This window comes from Heloderma suspectum, chromosome 7 (assembly GCF_057233095.1).
Source record: "Heloderma suspectum isolate Gila_16-S chromosome 7, 16-S_ref, whole genome shotgun sequence".
Lineage (NCBI taxonomy): Eukaryota > Metazoa > Chordata > Lepidosauria > Squamata > Helodermatidae > Heloderma > Heloderma suspectum.
Window position 1 is genome coordinate 118,678,228 of NC_139464.1, and position 20,573 is coordinate 118,698,800.

At 43.1% G+C, this 20,573-nt stretch overlaps 1 protein-coding gene across 3 annotated transcripts in view; it reads right to left on the reverse strand.

Moving 5' to 3' along the window:
* SCUBE1 (signal peptide, CUB domain and EGF like domain containing 1) overlaps positions 1-20,573 on the reverse strand; it is a 301,150-nt gene that overhangs the window by 50,967 nt on the left and 229,610 nt on the right. For all 3 annotated transcript variants that reach the window (XM_084811851.1, XM_084811850.1, XM_084811852.1), the window contains one exon: positions 6,672-6,794. In XM_084811851.1, coding sequence (XP_084667977.1) covers positions 6,672-6,794 — 123 coding nt within the window. The remainder of the gene's footprint in view (positions 1-6,671; positions 6,795-20,573) is intronic.

Here is a 20,573-nt window from a genome sequence, read left to right on the forward strand (position 1 = left end):
TCCTGTTTCATTGTCAACTCCTCCTCTCCTCTCATTCAAAAGGTGAGAATTAACATAAGTTTTTTTTTTCTAATTTATACTTTGTGCAATTGCACAACCTTTAAGCATTTGCCAGTTGACCTTTGGTTAAAGAAAAAAAATGTTAAATATGTCAAAGGATAAAGCTTGGCTGGCACCCTTCTCTCTGATATTGTGGCCTTCCATGAGCAGTTTTTACTTGCCCTACAAGGCCCTACATTTCCCCCACTTTTGTAGCCTATATATAACAGTCTGAAGAAAGCAGTCTGCTCAGTCAGGCATCCCCTCATCGTGCCCAGATACATCTCCAGCTGTGAGCTCCTTTCCCTCCAGCCACCAACTACTATTGCTGAGGTCACCAGAAGGAGAGGAAGCAGCAGCCCTTCCATTGTGCTTAGATGCAGCTCCATGACCTGAAGAACAGAAGGTCAACCATACCCAGGCCCCAACTACAAGGGCCTTTTACTCTGGTTCTACTCCACCCCCAAGTAGCTAGCCTGGAGTTCCTTGCCCTAAATCCAGGTTTTTTTCAAACTCATTTTGTGTCAGATTTTTCCTGTCACAGTGGCTTCAGTGTTGTTCAGGAGTCTGTGTGACCTCAGTTGGCTTTGATGCAGACTGGTGGAACCAGTGCTGATTGGCGGAAGGGGAAGTTGCATCAGGCAGGGGTGTGGGGAGAGCAGAGACATAAAAATGTCTACCTGGAAGTAACTCAATGCCTTCAATTCCACTTTGCTGAGTACAGGAGCAGCCCTGCTGTTTTGAAACTGCACTGTTGCGAACGTGGGCTCAGTCGCGCCCACTTGAAATACTGATTGAGCTTGGGAGCGGGGAGGGGAGCCAGCCCTCCTGCTTTGAAAGTGCGCAGCTATTAAAGAGCAGAGCTGAGAAACGGTGGACGCCTGTTGATTCAAAGCTGTGCAGCTAAGAAAGGGTGGATGCCAGAACGGATGATTTTCATGAATGTGTACTCAGAGGCACTTCACTGAGCCCATGTGTGTGTGTGTGTGTGAGGGGGTGGGGAAGCCTGTTGATTGGGCAGTTAATATTAGGGATGGCGGAGAATTCCGCCACGGATTTCAGTGAGGCCGAATGCACTGGCATTCGGCCCCCGAAATCCGGGCAGAACGGCCTGCCCCCCTGCGCCCCGCAGATTCCCCCCCAGGACGAAGCTTACCTTGGGCGGATGATCCAGCGGCGGCAGCTCTGGCGGCGGCTCCGGCGGCTGGTCTTTTGACCGGCTGCTGCGGCCGCCATTTGCATCCTGGTCTTTGCTTTGATAGGCTACGTAAGTATTTACGTAGCCTATGATGGCAAGCCAAGCAAAAAAACCAACAACAACTGCGTACGCAAATGGCGGAGGCTACGGCGGCCGCCATTTGCATTCCCTATTTTTCGCCGTTTTCGTATTACAGCGAAAAAAAAAGGGAACGCAAATAGTGTAGTGGGCGCTATTTGCGTTCCTTTTTTTCCCTGCCGTAATAGCTTACGTAAATATTTACGTAGGCTAAAATGGCGGGGAAAAAAGGAAAGCAAATAGCGCCCACTAGGCTATTTGTGTTCCCCCCTTTTTTTTGCCGTAATAGTATATGTAAATATTTACGTAGACTAAAATGGCGAAAAATAGGGAATGCAAGTGGCGGCCGCCATAGCCGCCGCCATTTGCATATGCTGGGTTGTGTTTTTTTTGCCTGCGTAAATACTTATGTAGCCTATCATGGCAGCCTGGCTGGACGCAAATGGCGGCTGCTACGGTGGCCGCCATTTGCGTCTGCAGCAGCCAGTCCGTGGCCAGAACTCCAGCTGTGGACGGCTCTGGCCGGCTGCTCCACGGAGCCGCTGCGGAGCAGAGCCAGCCGGGCAGGATTCTGAGGGGGGGAAATGGATCGCCTACCCCCCCATCGAGGATTCTGGGGGGAGGGACGGAGCGCCTCCCCGCCCACCGCGAATCAATCCGCAAAAAGGTAAGTGACTTTCGTACATCCCTAGATAATATATATCAAAGACAACATGCTAGTCACTCTCCCTCCTCGCCGGCTCCGCACTCTCTGCTCTCAGCGCCTCTTGCTTACCCTGCTCAGTCCCCAGGTGGTGGCGGCGTTGCCTGCCTGCCTCATAAATGTGTGTGTGTACATGGGGTATGTCATGAATGTCTACTCGTAAGCAAGTCCTCCATTGCACTTTGTTGAACACGCGAGCGAGGGGGATCAAGCCTCCGCTCACTGGCTGCCCCGCAATTGCGGATGTTCATTTCTACTTGCGGCGGGACACGCCCACCCCACCCCAACTAATGCAGCGTCAGTTCCTGTTTGCCCCGCAAAAGCAGAGGAATACAGCACTGCGTGTACCATGGAAAGAGCTAATTCGTTTCCGTGAAAATGCAGATTTTGCCCAAATCACTTCACAAAGTGTTTCCCTTTAGACTGGCCACTGAAAGGGAGTGCTGTTCAAATTCCAAAATCTTTCCATCATTACAGCAACGTTTCACAGACTGGGACATTGGACCATCCAAGGAGGGAGGTGGAGTCACAGGGGGGAAAGGAAAAAGGGCTGCGAACAACTTTGGCGGGCAAGCACAGCAGAATGGATCAGAGGTGGGTGGGTTGAAGGAAGATAACTGGAGACCTGGACTGGAATCATTCCAAGTGAACTGCATTGCAAATCATTTCAAAGCATAATGTCCTTGCTCTGTTTATGAAGCTAAATTACCTTGCTCTGTATATGAAGCTAATTATATTTTGCAAGCTCTCTTGGGGGCGGGGGGGGGGGGTTCTTAGCCTTGAAAGGCGGCATATAAGTATTTTAAATAAATAAACAGTTCCCTGCCTGTGTTCTGAAGTAGTACAGTCCCAAGAGGGCTGCACCACTCACTTTTTCTGAACATGTAGGTCTATATACCTTTTACTCCATTATACATTTGAAAAACTATAAATTCAAGCAATTCTTTACCCACCAAAATGAAGCAGAATTAAAGTAAACAGTAGCAGTTGACAGGACAAAAATGGATGCAAAGATACATAAACAATATGAATAGTTACATCATCTTTCAACAAATATGTAATTAAATCTTTCTGATTCATGCTGTGGGAGGATTAAAACACCCAAAATAACCTGCCACAAGTGTCTCAACAGCACTTTAAAATGCCTTGCCCACTCATTTCCAGAAAGAAAGAAAAAACTGCAGAAGATTTATAAACTGACATGGTGAGTAACCTCAAACCACTCTTGGTACTTCCATTTAAACAACAGCCACTGGTGACATCCTGTCAGTAAAGAAAGAAGCAAAATACAGGTGATTCACACTTCGCTGAGTCCTTGATCTCTATTAGCTTCCCTTCCTTCAACAACAGCAGTCATGCTTACTGCTTGAGTTCACCAATTATCCCCTAGAAACACCAGACAGGAGCTAAATAATCCAGGAGTCACCTGTTTCTGAGAGTCAGATATCACTAACAATATAGCTGTTGTCGATCTGGAGGTCCTAAGTACCTCGAGCATAAAACAGGAAAATATTTGCTCTTCATACCCATACCATGCCACAGAGCTTCACTGGGATTCTGCTGGTAAAAGTTGGGCCCAGAGAACTATTCTGTTCCTATGAGTGAACAAAAAAGAGAAGCACTCAGCCTATTGCTGTGGTATTTTTTTGTCTGTAAGGCCCAGCATCTTTCTCATTAATATGATGGGCTGAGTCGTTCAACAATGTTCTTCTATTCCGAGATACAATTCATATCATGGGAAAGTCTTCATACCATAATGTTTTGCAAAAGAGATATTTTTATGAAATAATTTTTGTTACACTATACGAGGACTTTACCACATTTAAAAAGTAGGATCTGGACTTCAGACTCAACATCTTAGTCTTGGGCTTACCTAGTCCCGTCATTTTCTCTTTCACCATATGTTTTCCTAGCAGCCACGTCTCCCCCCATCTTCTCTGTGATATATTTAGATATGAACCCATAAGGGAAGGAAAATGCCCTTACTCCAGCTGCCATTGTCCCTTTCTCTCCTGCAATCTATTCTTCTCATGACTATTTGCTTTAGGTTCATCTTGTCTTCTTGACCAGAAAGCTCTTCATGGCAGAGCCAGTCTTTTGGTACTCTCTGATAATATATAGTGAGCATCACAGAAATCCATTTTTACATTACCCATTAAGACAATAACAATGACTTTTCTCACCACCACTAGCACCGCAATCCATCAAACATTCAAATTATTTATTAGGACAATATGACGAAGCTTCTCTCATGAAAAACTATCTTCCTTCTTGTACAGATATTTTTAGTGACGTAACAGTCACTATGAGGTCCTGTCTCTACAGGGACACATTTGATGTTTAAAAGACAATTTGGTTCCACCTAACACCTCAAATTGTATATTCTCTTTTGGAATATAGAAGGCTACTTGCTGATGCTTTGTAATTCCAAACTCCATATTTATACATGTAGGCCACCCCTATTATTTCTTTGTTAATTGTATGCTAGAATCTAGATAATAGAAATATTTGTTTTTTGTTATTCCTGCTAATTTTAAATGTGTACAATTTCACTGTGAATAAAACCACCTTTCAATTTTCCTCCACCCTTCTCCCAAAAATTCTTTATGAGTGTTTTAGCCTCACAACAACTCTGTAAAGCATGTTAAGCTGAGAAAGAGGACACCCAGTGAGTGTCACTGAGAAGAGATTTTAAACAGTTTCCTACATACAAATCCAAAAGTTAAGGCCACACCATCACACTCCAATGTGACTTAATAGTTCCATGGAACCCAAGCACAAGCATGAAACATAGCTTTCAATTCCCCGCAATGTTTAGTTTAAGACCGTGTCACCTTATTGTGCAATGAAATCACTCATCCATCTTGACATTGTTTTGAGAGACAAATGCCATACCTGCCAGCTTGTTCTTGACTGACATGAGCCACAGTGCTATTTCTGCCGACTCACATAGTACTGTCTATGCTCGGCTTGCCCTCTACCCACAATAGCTAATCTTACACAAGGACTTTATGCTGACTTCCCAAGGTCTAATCACACAGACTTCTCAGAGGTGGACAATACCAATAGCAAGCTATAGAAAGAATTAACATGTGTCACATTTCCTTTTCCAAGGGTTCTTCCATCCATTTTATAAGGAATAGGGAGAGGAGGAAGGGATAATTATTACATATTTCAAAATCTCCACCACCACCATCACGTGATATTTTGTATGGTCCTTAAATTTTCAAAGTGCTGGGTAAACATGCACTAAATGAAAACCATCAATATTTACCGCTATAGTCAGAAAAATAAAACCACGAATATATTCTCATGTTTTAAAATGATCTCCAGTTATACATGAGACTAGCAGATTTTTCTCCACATTCTAAAAAGCTTCGTTACCCTCTCAAATATAGGTTCTCCTTTGAGGGATGTTTAAAGAACAGAGATACTTTAAAATGTTTCCATATCTCAGAATACATGCATCTTGTTCTAGGAATGACTGTGGAAATCATCCCATGTCAAAAAAGGTGGTGCCGTTTAGAGGGATCTGAAGCACAAAATCTGGAAGATTAAATTGGAAATGCAGGTGAAGTGAGGGTGGTGCAAAACAGTCCTTCCTCAACATTTGCAGAAGTTCCTTCTCAAAGTTCTGTACAGCAAAATCATGTGCTACACAATTAATCATGCATATTCACAACACAGAACTCTTGGGAGAGGCTCTGTAAGAGCATGGGCTGTCAGGTTCATGCTTGGGAACAGGACTTCTCAACGCTAAGCCAAGTTGTTCCTTGGCTGGTCTTTTAATCCCCTATATGGGGTCACTCCTACACTAAGTCCAGCTAGTGATGTCTGATGAAGGCAGAGACTAGACTCATAGGTCCCACTTCCCAACTAGGTTTGTTGAGGTACCACTGAGAAGCTAGAAGCGTGCATGAACCAAGCAATCCATAGTCAACTAGCTTCCTGCTTATCCTAGAGTGTCAGATATTACACACACACACACTCCCCAAAAGTCAAAATCTCAAAGATAAGAATCTAGGCAACTTAAGCAGATTGTCCTCAACAAGCTACTCAGTGAGTGGGTATTAGAATTTAGAATGTCTCACCTACCACATTTAAAACATATACAGACATCTAGTTATCTAACTGCATAATTTCTCTCTGTTAGGTATGAAGTGGGTCTTAAAATACAGGTTTATAGTGGTCTTAAAATGATGACCTATGCACCTGCACCCAGTTGGTCAAAGGAGGGAACTGGAAGGAGACAAGTCACACCAGCAAAGAAGCCTCTTTACAACAACAACAACAGACTACAGTGGGTTTGGGCTTGGCAATACTCCTTGAACCCAGTTAAAGATATTCAGGTCAGGTATGCTTGCTGGTCAAAGCAATTAGGAAACTTTGCTGGTTCTAACTATAGACTGCCTGGATCTTGTCATCAACAGGAGCTGGATTTGACATTATACCTAGAAAACCTGTATTTTGAAAATAATCATAGCAACTCAGTTACAGTAATTTCATTACACATTTCTCTGTAGGGACCTTTGTGATAGACAGCCAAATAAGATTTCTGTGACTTTTATTTTTATCACTGAATTAATAAAATTGGTACCATTACTAATTTAGGAAGAAAGCCAGATGACCAAAATGGAATTAAAAGAGTATTACCTTGGCAGGTTCGTTCATCGGTTAGTAGTTTATAACCCTTCTGGCAGCTGCACTCAAAGCTGCCCACAGTGTTTCGGCAGAAGTGGTCGCAGCCACCGTTGTTTACCAGACACTCATCTATATCTGTCAGAAATAACAACAAAAAACCAGAACAAAACATCAGTCATATACCTTGTGTGTGGGGAAAGGAGAGAAATACTATTCTCCTCACTCCCAATCCTTGGAAACAGTGAAATCATTTCTTCAGAACGAATATCTGAACTAAGGTCCTCACCAGAAACATATTTGCTCATCACTATGAAAGGAGGGCAACCATTTTAACAGCCCAGAAAATGAATGGGGAAGATATTAGTTCAATGTGAAATTCTTTGTCAAAAATTGGGGCAAAATGAAAAACAAATATTGAGGAAAATAGGTGAAGAGAAACTGAAATGCTGTTGAACAATCATATTCCAGTCTGTAAGGAGACAATTTCAGCCTATCCAGTGCCTTTCAACTGTCCCACAACAATTATTAAAATAATTTAACTTCTATTAATTCCATGGCCCTCCCAGCCACCTTTCTGCTTTTATATCACTACATATCCCTAATTGTGACCATTACTCTTCCAGCTCCAATACCCTCCCAAGATCTCCAACTCCCTCAAAAGACTTTGCCTTTTCTCCCTTTCTGCCCTGTATTCCTGGAACTTATTTCTTTCAAATTCCTCCCCAAACCCACCTTTTCTTTGGAGCTTTTGCACCACCCTAGCTCCCATTCACTACTGCAATTAAGCCTGTAATAAAGCCTAAGTAGATGTAACAGGGTGCAATCTGTTTAGACAGAAAAGAGACCTACAACTCCCAGCATTCTCCAGCCAGACATGCATGGGATTGCACCCTTAGATAATTTATTCTGTTTATCTCTACCTACCGAAAGAAGGGAAGCGAAAAGCAAAGGAGAAAGGGGAAGATATACCCAACTGAATGCAGAGTTCCAGAGAACAGCAAGGAGAGACAAGAAGGCCTTCTTAAATGAACAATGCAAAGAAATCGAGGAAAACAACAGAATGGGAAAGACTAGAGATCTCTTCAAGAAAATTGGAGATCTCAAGGGAACGTTTTGTGCAAAGACGGGCATGATAAAGGACAAAGAAGGCAGGGACCTAACAGAAGCAGATGAGATTAAGAAGAGATGGCAAGAATACACAGAAATACTATACAGGAAAGATCTGAATGTCCCTGATAGCCATGATAGTGCGGTCACTGAACTTGAGCCGGACATCCTAGAGAGTGAAGTCAAGTGGGCCTTAGGAAGCATTAGTAACAACAAAGCTAGCGGAGATGACAGTATTCCAGCCGAGCTATTTAAAATCCTAAAAGATGATGCTGTTAAAGTGCTGCATTCAATATGCCAACAAATCTGGAACACTCAACAGTGGCCACAAGACTGGAAAAGGTCAGTTTACATTCCAATTCCAAAGAAGGGCAACGCCAAAGAGTGTTCAAACTACCGCACAATTGCGCTCCTTTCACATGCCAGCAAGGTGATGCTCAAAATCCTACAAGCTAGGCTTCAGCAGTATGCGAACCGAGAACTACCGGAAGTACAAGCTGGGTTTCGAAGAGGCAGAGGAACTAGAGATCAAATCGCCAACATTCGCTGCATCATGGAGAAAGCAAGAGAATTCCAGAAAAACGTCTATTTCTGCTTCATTGACTACGCTAAAGCCTTTGATTGTGTGGATCACAACAAACTGTGGCAAATTCTGAAAGTGATGGGAGTACCAGACCACCTTACCTGTCTCCTGAGAAACCTGTACGAGGGTCAAGAAGCAACAGTAAGAACCAGAGATGGAACAACCGATTGGTTCAAAATTGGGAAAGGAGTACGACAAGGCTGCATATTGTCACCCTGCTTATTTAACTTATATGCAGAGTACATCATGAGAAATGCCGGGTTGGATGAATCAGAGGTCGGAATTAAGATTGCCGGGAGAATTATCAACAACCTCCGATATGCAGACGATACCACCCTAATGGCAGAAAGCGAAGAGGATCTCAAGAGCCTCTTGTTGAGGGTGAAAGAGGAGAGTGCAAAAGCTGGTTTGAAACTCAACATTAAAAAAACTAAGATCATGTCATCTGGCCCTATCACTTCCTGGCATATAGAAGGGGAAGAAATGGAAGCAGTGACAGATTTTACTTTCTTGGGCTCCAAGATCACCGCAGACGGTGACTGTAGCCATGAAATTAAAAGACGCTTGCTCCTTGGGAGGAAAGTTACGGCAAGCCTAGACAGCATAGTAAGAAGCAGAGACATCACCTTGCCGACAAAGGTCCGTCTAATCAAAGCTATGGTTTTCCCAGTAGTAATGTATGGCTGTGAGAGCTGGACTATAAGGAAGGCTGAGCGCCGAAGAATTGATGCTTTCGAACTGTGGTGCTGGAGAAGACTCTTACGAGTCCCCTGCACTGCAAGGAGGTCAAATCAGTCCATCCTAAAGGAAAACAACCCTGAGTGCTCATTGGAAGGACAGATAATGAAGCTGAAGCTCCAATATTTTGGCCACCTAATGCGAAGAGAAAACTCCCTGGAAAAGACCCTGATGCTGGGAAAGACTGAAGGCAAAAGGAGAAGGGGACGGCAGAGGATGAGATGGCTAGATAGCATCACGGATGCAATGAATATGAACTTGAGCACGCTCCGGGAGAGAGCGCAGGACAGGAAGGCCTGGCGTGCTATGGTCCATGGGGTCACGAAGAGTCGGACACGACTGAACGACTGAACAACAACAACACTTTCCTCCCCTTCCTCTGTTTTCTCCTTTGTCAAATTTTAGATTGGAAGCTCCTCAGGACAGGGATTCATCATCTTATACTCTTTAATGTACTGTGCATGCTGAGCTTTATGTCAAGATTGTAACTTCACAGTTGTGTACAAGGAATGCCCAGTTTGCTAACCCATGGTCATTCAGATATAATTTTTGAAACAGATAAATTAATACGACAAACAGCATACCCATTAACCCTGATTATTCTAATGTTTTGGATGTCTCCCAGACCATTAGGCAAATGGCTTGGGAGAGTTATTTGGGGCTGGACTGGGATTCAGTCTTTAATTATGAAGAACTGGATTCTGTTGCTTCTTCTCTACTAGTCCTGTGCTCTTTGTGCAGTCCCACTGAAGGTAATCAAACGGATAACACATGTAGTAAGACAATAATCAGAGACAGTAAAAGGGTCAATTTATAATCTTATGTTCGTTTCTGGGTTGGTAAAGTCCTCATGTGGTGACCCCATTTCACAAAGGTAAGAGTCTGTCCGAAACTGTGGTATGAAAGTCCGAATCAAATCCAGTGCAATGCTTGGGATGGACTGCTGTGGTTTTGGTTCCGCATCACCAGTGCCACAAAGTAGATTTAAACAGAGGAATCCAATTTATTGCAGGATGTTAGAAAACAGCTGAGCCATTCCAAAGCCACATAAAGTTCAAATCAGCTAAAATGAATGACAAAACTGTTATATTTTTATGTCTAATGCTGTGATACCAAGTCAATAACTTTAGACTGCTAACACTGAAAATAAATATCAGACTAAAAATGTCAAACTCTGGTCAAAATGGTCACCTTGATAATAAAAACACACTAAACAGCAGTCTGTTGGCTTGTTTCTGCCTTAAGTGTTTTCCATATGCTGTTACAGATTTCGTATTACCAAAAGAAAAAAAGAAAGAAAATGTCACAACATTCCATATAGTTCATGATGTATCATGTGATTAGTTTTCTATAGTTATCTGGAAAGCAAAGCAGCAGTTGTCTTTTCGACAATACTAAATACTCCTAAGACTTTTCTTGATGATATAGTTTCAGCATAACTATCTGCTGCCGCCCTTGGATAATTATGAGGAACAGTATATAAAACAAATGAATAAAACTTACCGGGAATTAAGTCATCCTGAATTTACCTCTGAATAAAAAGGTTTTGAGATCTCTCTGAAAGTTTTAAACAGGGCTAGAACTAAATATGAAATTCCATATTAGCAGTTAGTTACACCTGAGGTTTCAGGGTTTTAGTTTTTTTCTGAGTCTCCAAGGAAAGGACTAAATCTCAAGGCAAGCAGCCAGGACCATGGGGCAGGCTATTTTCTGCTTGGCTGGATGAAAACTTTTGCCATTTGGTCCACCGTCCATGTCCATCAGACTCCAGTCTTGAAGCAGTAGGCACAACGGGGCTACTTCCTTGACCCACCAGATGCCATCCTCTGCTCCTACCAGGAACCACTAAGCTCCGCCCATCTCTTACCATGCTCCTGAGGGGTATTTGAATTTAAGCTCAACTGGTATTTAGAATGACTGCAATATGAGAAATCTGAACCACAAATATTTCCAATTGAAAATCAGTACACATTTTAATGCTTTGACTTTTTTTAAAAAAACTGCAAATAAAGGCAACATTCTATGTCAGAGTTCACAGAATCCCAAATTCTAATTCAAACCCACTATTTCTTATCCGGTAAATTTACTGGAATTCTACCTTTGCTTTGAATATCCATGTCCATTTTTATATTACTCACAGGGAATCCAACAGCAACATCTGAACTTTTGCTTTATTTTAATGCTATTTGGAGCAGAACATACTTAGGGTATCGGAGGCACAACAGAGAGGGCTGTAGAGAAATCCAAGAACAAGAGAGAGACCTGTACAAATAGAATTGGTTCTCAGTGTGTTTCAAAGAAAATCTTTATCAAGAGAAATATAATGCGTCTTGATGAACGCTACTTAGGATAACTTTTCTACTCCAGGTCACCTAACCGAACCCTTAGATACCAGTACAGAATAATGGTACACAAAAATTGATGTATCCATGAACAACTTTACATGTTTGATATATAATTTGATACCATTCTCCAACATAATGCCAGCTCATCTTTTGTGGAGCCATGAAATAAACACACACACACATATACCTACTTTGACTTCAGGAGTCCAAGTTATTAGTAGGTGTAAACTGGTATTGTTCCACTAAAGTTGATGAAGAATTGCTAATTTGGGAGCAACTGAAAAGACCTGGATCAATATTGGGAATCATGCACTTCCATGATGCCTTTTGAAACCAGAGCCTTCAAAACAGGACAGAGGTCAAGGCTGTTTAACTGCAAAAACATTCCAAGCACCATAAATAATACTATGTCTCATTTCTGACTGTATTTCTTTCCATGGCTGTAGCAAGAATGACAAGGCATGTAAAAAGTATTTCACTCTATGGAGAGCAGAATATTACTGCATTTCACTTGAAAGGGAACAGGATCCAAATGTTTCACCTCTAACCAAGTCAATGGCCTCCATTATTTTTCTTTCCATAGCTATAAAAAAAGGCTTGTTATGAGACATGCGAAAATAACAAATGATCCTACAGCAGGTAAGAACCAGGGGCTCATTTATCTTTGCATAGGTTGCTATCCAATTTTATCATATCCAATATATGAGATGCACTAAGTCATTGTTTTAATCAAATATGGCCTTAACAACCATAAATTCTCATAAAAGTTGTTTTTTTTTAAATCAGTTCTTAGGGCTTGTTCACACTTGCAAGTTAATCACTGGATTGCAACAGCAAATAACAGTTTATCTGTGAGTGGCTCATCATGGAACAAACACCCCAAGTAAACTTTCATTTCAAGTGTTTGAGGGTGTTTCTAGATGAGGCTTTTATTGTGCAATTGCCCTACCTCATCCACGTGATTTTATGGGGGGTCCAGACATTCTCATCTTCAACTTGTAACTCTCTCATGTTTTCCCATGGCTTCTTCCATCTTTTTCTTCCACAGAAAAATGGTTAAGGAGCAAAAGATAAAATAGTTGCACTATGTCTTTCGATGGGTAGCACTAGACGGAATCCTTCTGGAAACATCCCAGGAATTGATGCATGTGTGAACATTGGCGATGACAGGAAGGAGGGGCAAGGTAACAAGGTGTGAGTGTGAACAAATGTATGTACATATACTTGGGCTTTGGGAAATCATTTTGTTGTATACATGGTTGCAATCCTATACACACTTACCTGGGAATAAGGCTCACTGAATTCAGTGGGTTGTGCTATTGAGTAGATATGCACAGGATTGTGCTGTTAATTTTTGAAAATGTGTGCATTGTAAATGGCAGAGGAATGTAGGCAGCAAAAAAACAAAACAAAAAACAGAGCTGTCATACAGGGCTGGCTTATGCCTCAGATTATACTCTATTGTTTCAGAAGCTTTAAATAGTGGAACATAAAACCTAGGTGTCTTAAGATAAGTTGCATGGCTGCACATTGACAAGAAGGAACTGACAGTCCTTTTTGGTTTTAATGCCATGCCAGGAAGATTTGTTCAGTGTAACTGACATGGGTTCTCAAATGACTGGAAAGACTTGAAGGAGCTGGTTTGCATTAGATCTGTGTATGAGCGCATGCAAACACACGCGCGTGCGCGCACACACACACACACACGCACACACCATACACTCTTCAAATATGCCAAAAAATTGTGAAGCAGATTTTTTACATTATAATTACATTATAGAGTTTCAGAATTACCCGCTCTCGTAAAAGTTAGCTGGACATGAGTCTCCTTGACTCTGCTGTTCAAATGAAAGCATAATTCATTTATAACTCTGGCTGATAACTTAAGGATGAAACAGCACTTGATACATATTTCCAGGATTCTCCATTTTTATACAATGCAGCTGAGAGGCTATAATTTGCAGTGGAAGACCAATGTGGGTGTGGGTGCTTCTTAATGCTTTCCCACTGAAAGTTACCCCACAAGCTGGGAAAATATGGGAAAATATGTGAATATTTCCATTTGGGAAAATATGTGAATACCCATATCTTTTCTTCCACAAGGGTAAAAGTAGCTGAGTGGGGGCCGATTTTCAGAAAAAGAAAAAGGCCGAAGGGGAAAGGGTTAAGATGCCCCTTTCCTCTGTCCCATCCTTTCTCTTCAAATCACAGCCTCAGCAGCTGAACAGTATGAAGGAAAAGAATAACTGAAAATATGGTTCTGCCCTGTTAGCTGAATATGGGTGTTCTTCATCTTGCTGTAAGTATGGATCACATATAAATAATCCAGAATTGTGGTTGGGAATTAGTTTTTAACATTGAATTGTGCAAGGCCTAAGGACCAGGCAGAGTCCTAGAATCAGGGTCAAGCCAGATCTGTGAATTTATTTTTATTTTTTCATTTCTATACTGCCCAACAGCCGAAGCTCTCTGGGCGGTTCACAAAATTTGTGAAATGTAAATGCAGGCTCCAAGCACGCATAGGGATGTGCGAACCCACCCCCGTCTAGGTTCTCTGGGTGCCTGCCCAGCCCCTGCCCCCCTCTCCGGTCCCTGGACTGAGCTCAAGAACTTCCCACACTCGGTGAGCAGCCCGCAGTCACCCCAGCGGTCCCGTCAAGCTCCGTGGTCGCCATTAAAAAAAAAAGGTGATCTCAAAAATGCACATATTTGTGCATGTGCAAAAAATGCGCATTCACAAAATGTGCATTTTCACATGCGCGAATGTGCACTTTTTCTCATGTGCAAATATGCGCATTTTTGTGATTGCCGTTTCGTTTTTTTAAAAAATGGCGACTGCGGGGCTTGACGAGGCCACCGTGGTGAGTGCGGGCTGCTCACCAAGCATGCGCAGGCAGTAAGCGGGGGCAGGAGTTCAGCAAGTGGCGCTCGGGGGTACGGGCAGCGGGGGTTCTGCTGGATTCCCGGATCAGGCGGCTGCGCCATCCCGAATCACGTAAACAAAGGTATAGTCTAATGTGTAAACCAGAAAGGGCATGCTCAACCCTCCCCATGGCCATTGCTAACTTTCCTGCAGCAGCCTCTCTCCCCAAGCCACATTCTCCAAGCTAGGCTTCTTGTACCATATCCTGGCTGAGGAAAAAGCGCCATCAGAATCAAACTGCGGGAAGATACGATGCAAGTGGGGTAAATATTTAGCACTCCTCAACTGCACACCTCTTTTGCAGTGGGATAGCAGAGCCAGGGCCCGCAGGGCACTTTTGCCGGCACTTTTTGATCAGCAGGAATGGTAACATCATCTGCCACCCCTATCAGAATTCCCTGATCCCTCTGAGCTTAGCTGCCATTCTCACAGTGACTGGAGGGGATGTGTTTTCCCAACAACAATATATTGTGCCCTGTAATTTTTTTAAAGGTACTTTGGGGTGGCTTGGTCTCGAATGAGTAATTCAGACCCCTTAGCTTTACAAAAGACCTGCTCCTGGTGGAGATGGAAACTGCTAGAATGGGTTCTTTGATATGGATCAACACAGTTGCCTGCATTTTTCGACTTTCCTTGGAAGTGTGGCTGGGGGGGCTGTCATGATGAGCGCCTGCACTTCAGCATTTACCACTACACCAGTGCTCTTTTGCTCTTAAAATCAGATTCCCCTCTCCTTTTCCATGTGATAGGGTCACCATTTGCAGGTGACTCACCACGGCAGTAAGACAGTAAGCCACTGAGGTGCACAAGGGGAAAAATCTGCTAAAGCCTCTGCTGCTGTTCATGCTGGAATGTATCCAGTGAAAGAGTCATTTGCCTGTCTCACAGTTTAAAAGAAAACGTGAAGGTGCCTAATAAAGGGGGGATATATTTTGGATCAAGGAAAGCTACGCGGGGTAAGGCTGAGGCCCAGGCCTTCAGCTGTCTGTCTTAACTTACAGATTATGCAGAGTTCTATATTGAAACAAACACTGACAACTAAATTATAAGTTAACTTTAATACGTAGCGCCCAGCTACAGCTGTTCTTTTTTCCGTACTCAAAAGTAAGTGTGGGGGGGAGGGCTTTAAACCTTTGCCCTCCACTGTGCTCCCAAGCCAGATTGGACCCCCCATACCTGAAATTTGCATAGGAAATAAATCCCCCCCTGAAGCCAATGGACGCTTTTTTCCTATGTAAATTGCAGACAATGGAGCTGGGGAGGGGGAATCCAGATCGGCACCACACTAGGGGGTAAAGAGTTAAAGCCCCTTAACCCCCATGGGGTCCTGATCTGGCTTGGGTCTCCTGGACTTACTTTTGAGTACGGCACAGAACAGACAAAGCTGCATGCTACATATGAAAGGTAACATGTAGTCAGGCTGTGAAATTTAAGAGGCAACAGATTGCAAGATTCATCTCAAATAATTACAAAGCATTACATAATTTCAGCATCTATTAATGATGGAAATTCATGATGGACAATTGGGATTAATGAAGTTAGCATACATATATCCTGTGTCCAGTATCCTGGTGTGTGTGTATGTTGTTGTTGTTTTGGGGTGAGGGAGGGGAAGAAAGGAAACAAGGGAAAGAATCTGGCTAATTATTACTGCTAATTTTAGTTGCTGCTCATGATACCCCTTTCCCTCACTCCATTCTGCTTCTTGCCTTAAAAACTGCCAGTGGGACTGCAATTTATGATATTGCTTCAGAGTAGGTCTGTGATGTATTTCCTAATAACTGTTTTCTCTTCTGAGTAGACTGCATTTTTTTTCTGTAATAGGAAAGGTTGTTGTTGTTGTTCAGTCGTTCAGTCTTGTCCGACTCTTCGTGACCCCATGGACCACAGCACGCCAGGCCTTCCTGTCCTGCGCTCTCTCCCAGAGCATGCTCAAGTTCATATTCATTGCATCCGTGATGCTATCTAGCCATCTCATCCTCTGCCGTCCCCTTCTCCTTTTGCCTTCAGTCTTTCCCAGCATCAGGGTCTTTTCCAGGGAGTTTTCTCTTCGCATTAGGTGGCCAAAATATTGGAGCTTCAGCTTCATTATCTGTCCTTCCAATGAGCAGTCAGGGTTGATTTCCTTTAGGATGGACTGATTTGACCTCCTTGCAGTCCAGGGGACTCGTAAGAGTCTTCTCCAGCACCGCAGTTCGAAAGCATCAATTCTTCGGCGCTCAGCCTTCCTTATAGTCCAGCTCTCACAGCCCTACGTTGCTACTGGAAAAACCATAGCTTTCTGTAATAGGAAAGGTACTCCTATATAATATATAGCTCAGGGATCGCTCTCTCAAAAAGTGAGCCCGGGTGATGAGTGCCAATAAAAATGGAGCCAAAACAGAGCCACTGAGAAACGAGAAAGAGGCGTAAGGGAACCCCAAGGTTTGCAGAAGTCCCAAAAGTCTTTTTTGAAAACAACCAAGGGGGTAACACACCCACCCCTCCCCCCCAAAACAGCCCAAAGAGGACCGGGCTTAGTAGCCACAGAATGTCAAGTGCAACTGGAAAAGAAAAATGGAAAAGGGGGAGGGGATGCCCTGCATGCGCACCTGAACAGGGCATGCCTGGATGGCAGGAAATCTGAACATGAACACTCCTTCCCAGGATGTCAGGATACACTGCAACAATTTCTTGCAGGTACCACTTGCATTTGCAAATTTACCTCCCCACTCTCAATTTCCCCCCAAATTTAGCAGATCTGATATACCTTGGCTCAGCCACAGAACAGCACCAATGAATTTGTTTTCTGTCATTCCTACAGCTTGGATTTCTGGAATTTGTAACAACTGCTATGCACCCCCAGCGTGCTATCGCACTAGCTTTCTTTCCTTTTGTTTGTGAGAATTATTTCCATTCCTAAGTCAGCCAGAGGCATCATCAATTGTACAAATTAAAATACCGTAAAAAAAAAAATCTGAAGGTCTCTGCGCTGTTAAAATGAATGGGGAACACTGCACATTAGGATCTGTTCTGACATGCACACAAACAGTTAACCTCTCCATGAACTAAAAGGAATGCTAATATGATTGGGTGAGATCCAAAGTTGTACAAGCTCCCCTCTTCTCCATTGCAGCCCCATGTGCCTCCTGAATGGCCTCTCCGGGGGGTCGGGGGACCCTCCGGAACAGGACAGGCTGTGTGTTATAAGACTGGGAATGGGGATAACTTTTCCTCCTGGTGGACCCCTTCTTTATGCGGGTTCCCCAGGAAAAGAATCTCTGATAGGCTGCCACCAGTCAGGATGAACCACCTGACACACCCTAGTCTGTCCAGATGCTTGGGGAGATTCTGAGCCCTATTCCCAAAGACCCCTCCCTTCCGCCCAGACCTAGGAAAGAAGAAAACAAAAGAAAGGTGCTCTGGACTTTCCTTTCCAAAGCCCAGAAACAGCGAACTTTCCAAAGCCCTTCTAAAAACCTTAAAACATAAGTGCTCGCTTTGAACCCATGCGGTCTTTCATGTGGGGAAGAGTTCAGTGAGAAATCCCTTTTAAAACTACACAGCCAAATGCCCAAATATAAAAAGGAGTTTATTTAGGGGGAAAAGGAGAAAAGCAGGGATGGGGGGTAGAACCAGGGAAGAGAACAATCACACACATACACAGAATTCCAAATAAAATCAAAAAGTCAGTTTAACTTATCTAGTCACATTACCTACCTGAGTTTAGTTTTGGGTCCTAGAGCATATGCCGAGTTTATTGCAGAGAGTTTGGTCTGAGACAGAGAGAACATTTGGCTTCCAGTTAGATGGTATACAGGAGACGCTCTAGAAGGACTGAGGGGACCTTTTTAATGGGATCTCTGCTCAGTAAAAGCCAGCCCCTTTTCAGAGACTGATGGGTGCTCTATCCAATAACACAATAGCCACCATTTTTTATATCAGTGGTTCAGCCAGCGAATCAGAAAATCACCTAGTGGCTGGACCCACTTTCTTAATGAGGGTAACTTACATCTCAAAAGCCCAAGGTGGCTGGAACTAGTCAGCCTATTCAAGAAAAGGAATTAAGGTTTTGCTAGCATTTTGGAGGAAAAAGGCGGCTAGATAATACTATTCAGGTTGTCCAGTAGGGTGCTACCTGACCAGATGTTTTAGGGGGCACTGTGGATCTATATCAGAGGTAGAGGTTTCTCACACTGTGGCACTGGGACTGTGGTGGAAGAGGGAATTACCAAACTTGGGCACAGGCACCTTGCATGAGTTGAGTTTTGATGTGCACAGTCACTCAGGCTAGTAGGTTCCCCAATCCTCTCAAGTAGCTTGGGCGGGGGGGATGCAGAGGGCTGCAATAGGAAGGGGAGAGTGGGAAAGCCCTATCAGGCAAGCAACCTCCCCCTCACACAACTTTGGACCCCACTCAGTGTGTGAACCAAGACATGCCTGTGCTTTATTGCACGGCCTACCTAAAAACACACACACACACACACACACACGGGGGCGGCGGGATGACATGAATGAAAGGAAGAGCATGTGCAACAAGAAAAAACGGTGTATGTGCCATTTCCAAAATTAATTATAGAAACTCTTCATCGGAAACCAAAAGACAAAGTGGTATATATAGGCAACGCAGGAAAGAATTATAAAACGGAACAGGAAAGCCCCTAGTATAAATTTTAAAACACTATCAAAATGATATAAATAATAATAGTAATAATAATAATAATAATAATAATTATATCCCGCCTTTTCCCCAATACTGGGACACAAGGCAGCTTTACAACATTAAAACTTGTAAAATTAAAACCTATAAGCAGAAGTATAAATAGAAGTATAAAAAAGTTAAAAATATAATTAAATCATCAACAATATTAAAATTGTATAAAATATCAAAAAGTTTAAAGACACCAAGAAATATAGTATCCATTCCCACAGGTCCAGACTAGCTATCCCTAGCAAAGGCCTGCTGGAACAAGAAAGTTTTTAGAAGCCTGCGAAAACAAATCAAGGAGGGTTCCACTCTTGCCTCCTTGGGAAGGGATTTCCAGAGCCTTGGGGCAGCCACTGAGAAGGCCCTCTCCCGCGTTCCCACCAGGCGTGCGATAGAAAGTATATCACAGAAATTACTTCAACAGTACTTGTAGTCTAACATTTGGTCTTCTTGTGCTCCCTGCATTGTAGGAGCACTTTATTTATTTATTTATTTATTTATTTGTTGCATTTATATCCCGCCTTTTTTCCTCTTGCAAGGAAGCCAAGTCAGCTTACATTCTCCTCCTCCTCCTCTCCACTTCATCCTCACAACAACAACCCTGTGAGGTGGGTTGGGCTGAGAGTCTGTGACTGGCCCAAAGTCACCCAGTGAGCTTCATGGCCGAGTGGCGACTAGAACTCGGATCTCCCAGCTCCCAGTCCAGCGTTCTAGCCACTACACCACGCTGGCTCAAATGATACTCTGTAGATAATAATAGTTGCTGCGATCCACTTTCAGAACATCCAAAGCTTGGCCATGCTTGGTGGACCCTTGGACATTTTCTCTTTAAACAGTGATCCCCCATGCCACATCATAGACTGTTTTTGAACGTAGCCTCACTTGGGCATGTGGATCTAGTTGTGTGGTTCTTTGGAGCCCTGCCAATATTTATTTGCTGCACAAATGTAAACTGAAATCAATACATTTTGCCCACAGGCTTACAATAAGAAAGTATTAAAACATTAATTATTTTCAGAATCCATGATATATCATCACACACAGGAGCCTTTCATGTGTTGCATCATTGGTGTGAGAGCCACTTTGCTGGTCCCATCACTGCTGTACAGGCTGCTGTTATATTTAGGGGGCCAAGACCCCATGAGCAAGGGCAATCATGTGGGTTGGTCCCCCTTGATCATTTTATTTATTTATTTTATTTATTTCATTTCTATACCGCCCAATAGCCGAAGCTCTCTGGGCGGTTCACAAAAATTAAAACCAAACAACACACAATAAAACAATTTAAAATATATAGAACATTAAAACCACAATATAACAATACAACCACAATAAAACCTAGCAGCAGTGCAAGAGTTTAAAATACAGATTTAAAACAGCAAAGATAAAAATTTAGAAAGCTAAAATGCTAAAATGCCTGGGAAAATAAAAAGATCTTCACCTGGCGCCGAAAGGAATACAATGTAGGCGCCAGGCGAACCTCACTAGGGAGCTCATTCCAGAGCCGGGGTGCCACAACAGAAAAAGCCCT